The 1736-nt window shown below is 36.3% G+C and overlaps 1 protein-coding gene across 1 annotated transcript in view; it reads left to right on the top strand.

Moving 5' to 3' along the window:
• UGGT2 (UDP-glucose glycoprotein glucosyltransferase 2) overlaps positions 1-1736 on the top strand; it is a 149773-nt gene that overhangs the window by 10957 nt on the left and 137080 nt on the right. Inside the window, exon 6 of the mRNA XM_072400833.1 lies at positions 1061-1157. Coding sequence (XP_072256934.1) covers positions 1061-1157 — 97 coding nt within the window. The remainder of the gene's footprint in view (positions 1-1060; positions 1158-1736) is intronic.

The following is a 1736-nucleotide window of genomic DNA, read 5'->3' as shown; positions in this document are numbered from 1 at the left end:
CAGAATCTTTTTTTTCTAGATTTTCCTCCTTTAAAATTGGGTGCGTCTTATATTCCGGAGCGTCTTATACGGCGAAAAATACGGTAATATTTGGTGCTTTCCCTTTGTAAATAAATCAGGGACAATGTACTTCCTATGTCTCATACAGACCTAGTCGGCTTGGCTATTGATACCTTTTTGTTGGATTGCCCCTGCAGGACCGCTCACTCTCTGCTGAGGAAGCAGTGGCTGTGAGCACCTAGTGAATGCTCCCGGGGTCTGTGTACAGTGCATGGAAGTCCCTCTGGCCATCTGATCATCTACTGTCATCTGGTCTGGTCATAATATCCTGCTCTTTTTGTAACACCAAAGGGTCTTTATAGAATTAGATATTTATGTTAAACTACCAAACCATTTACCAAATAAGGAGTAAGTTCCTACAGAATTTGATGTTGCTACTGGATCTCTCATGTCTTATTGCTTTCATGACAATTAAGAACATTTCGTTAATGCTTTTGTTTCAGCTATATATGATGAACATTTTGTTTGTAGTTCAAAATAATATTTCCTTTTCTTGGTTCCAAAAATAATGTAATCTAAAAAATATGTAACAATGTGACCGTGAACTTCACACTCATTCTAGGACAGTGATTCAGTTCTAGGACAGTGATTCAGAAGGTATTAAATGAGGGTATTACAACACCAAACATGCAAGCCTTTTTTTTTTTAAACCAAGTCAGAATTGGCAGCTTTCATAATTTCTAGTAAAAAGTCCTCTTTAACTCAGGAAAAATATGCAGCTAAAAATGTTCGACTTCACTCCAGACTCCTGATAAAGTAGAAAAAACAATTAGAAAAGCCAGCAAATGTATTGGTAAAATAGCTCAGTAGGTAGTATTGTCTAGAAGTAGCTTAGCATTGTTGCTTCCTATTTCTATTAGATTCAAATTTTGGAAGATTTTACGCTGAATTTTTAATTATTTTGTTACAAGCATACACTTTAAGTTAAACCATTTTACTTAACATTGGTATTTATTCAGGGAACCTCTTTTAATTATTTTTCTTTTTGGGTCAATATTAGAAGCCAAGCTCAAGGAAAATGAACTTATCGGGCTATGGAGTAGAACTTGCTATTAAAGACACTGAATATAAGGCAATGGATGATACTCAAGCTGCAGGTATGCTGATCATGCAGAGATAAGACATTAAAAAGCTGTAAAAATGTAACAGCTTTTCTTGATCTCAGAATAATTCTGAGCATGTGGTCACGTTTGTTACATTAGGATTGTAAAGTAAACATTACAACCTAAAATTTAAGACTTTAAATCTCCATTAAATTGGAACTGAATCCATCCTTACCCATCCGTGTTCCAACGCAGGGTGCCCCCTTCTTCCTCCTCTTCTTCCTCTTCCGGACAATCTTAAGCCATCTTTATCAGCCATCCCGGCATGACCTAACTCAGGGCAGGTGTGTGGGAGTTCATTCATTCTGGCACACACTAGGAAAGCTAGGTTGCCTGGTTTCCTTGATGCCATAAACCCAGAACAGTCAGAAAGGCAAGAAAAATTATTGCAAGTTTGCATACTATTCATGAAAAGGATACCCTTTACTTCCATATGATCTTTAAACATAATTATATCCATTTTCTTATTCAGCCTAGCTTGTCCATACTTGTAAACTCTGCCAATTTTACTCTATTCATCGCAACACTGTCTGGAATAAAAAAAAAAATCTCTAGCGATATGCTACATAAATA

This window comes from Pyxicephalus adspersus, chromosome 1 (assembly GCF_032062135.1).
Source record: "Pyxicephalus adspersus chromosome 1, UCB_Pads_2.0, whole genome shotgun sequence".
Classification (NCBI taxonomy): Eukaryota; Metazoa; Chordata; class Amphibia; order Anura; family Pyxicephalidae; genus Pyxicephalus; species Pyxicephalus adspersus.
This window is presented reverse-complemented; position numbering and strand designations above follow the sequence as displayed.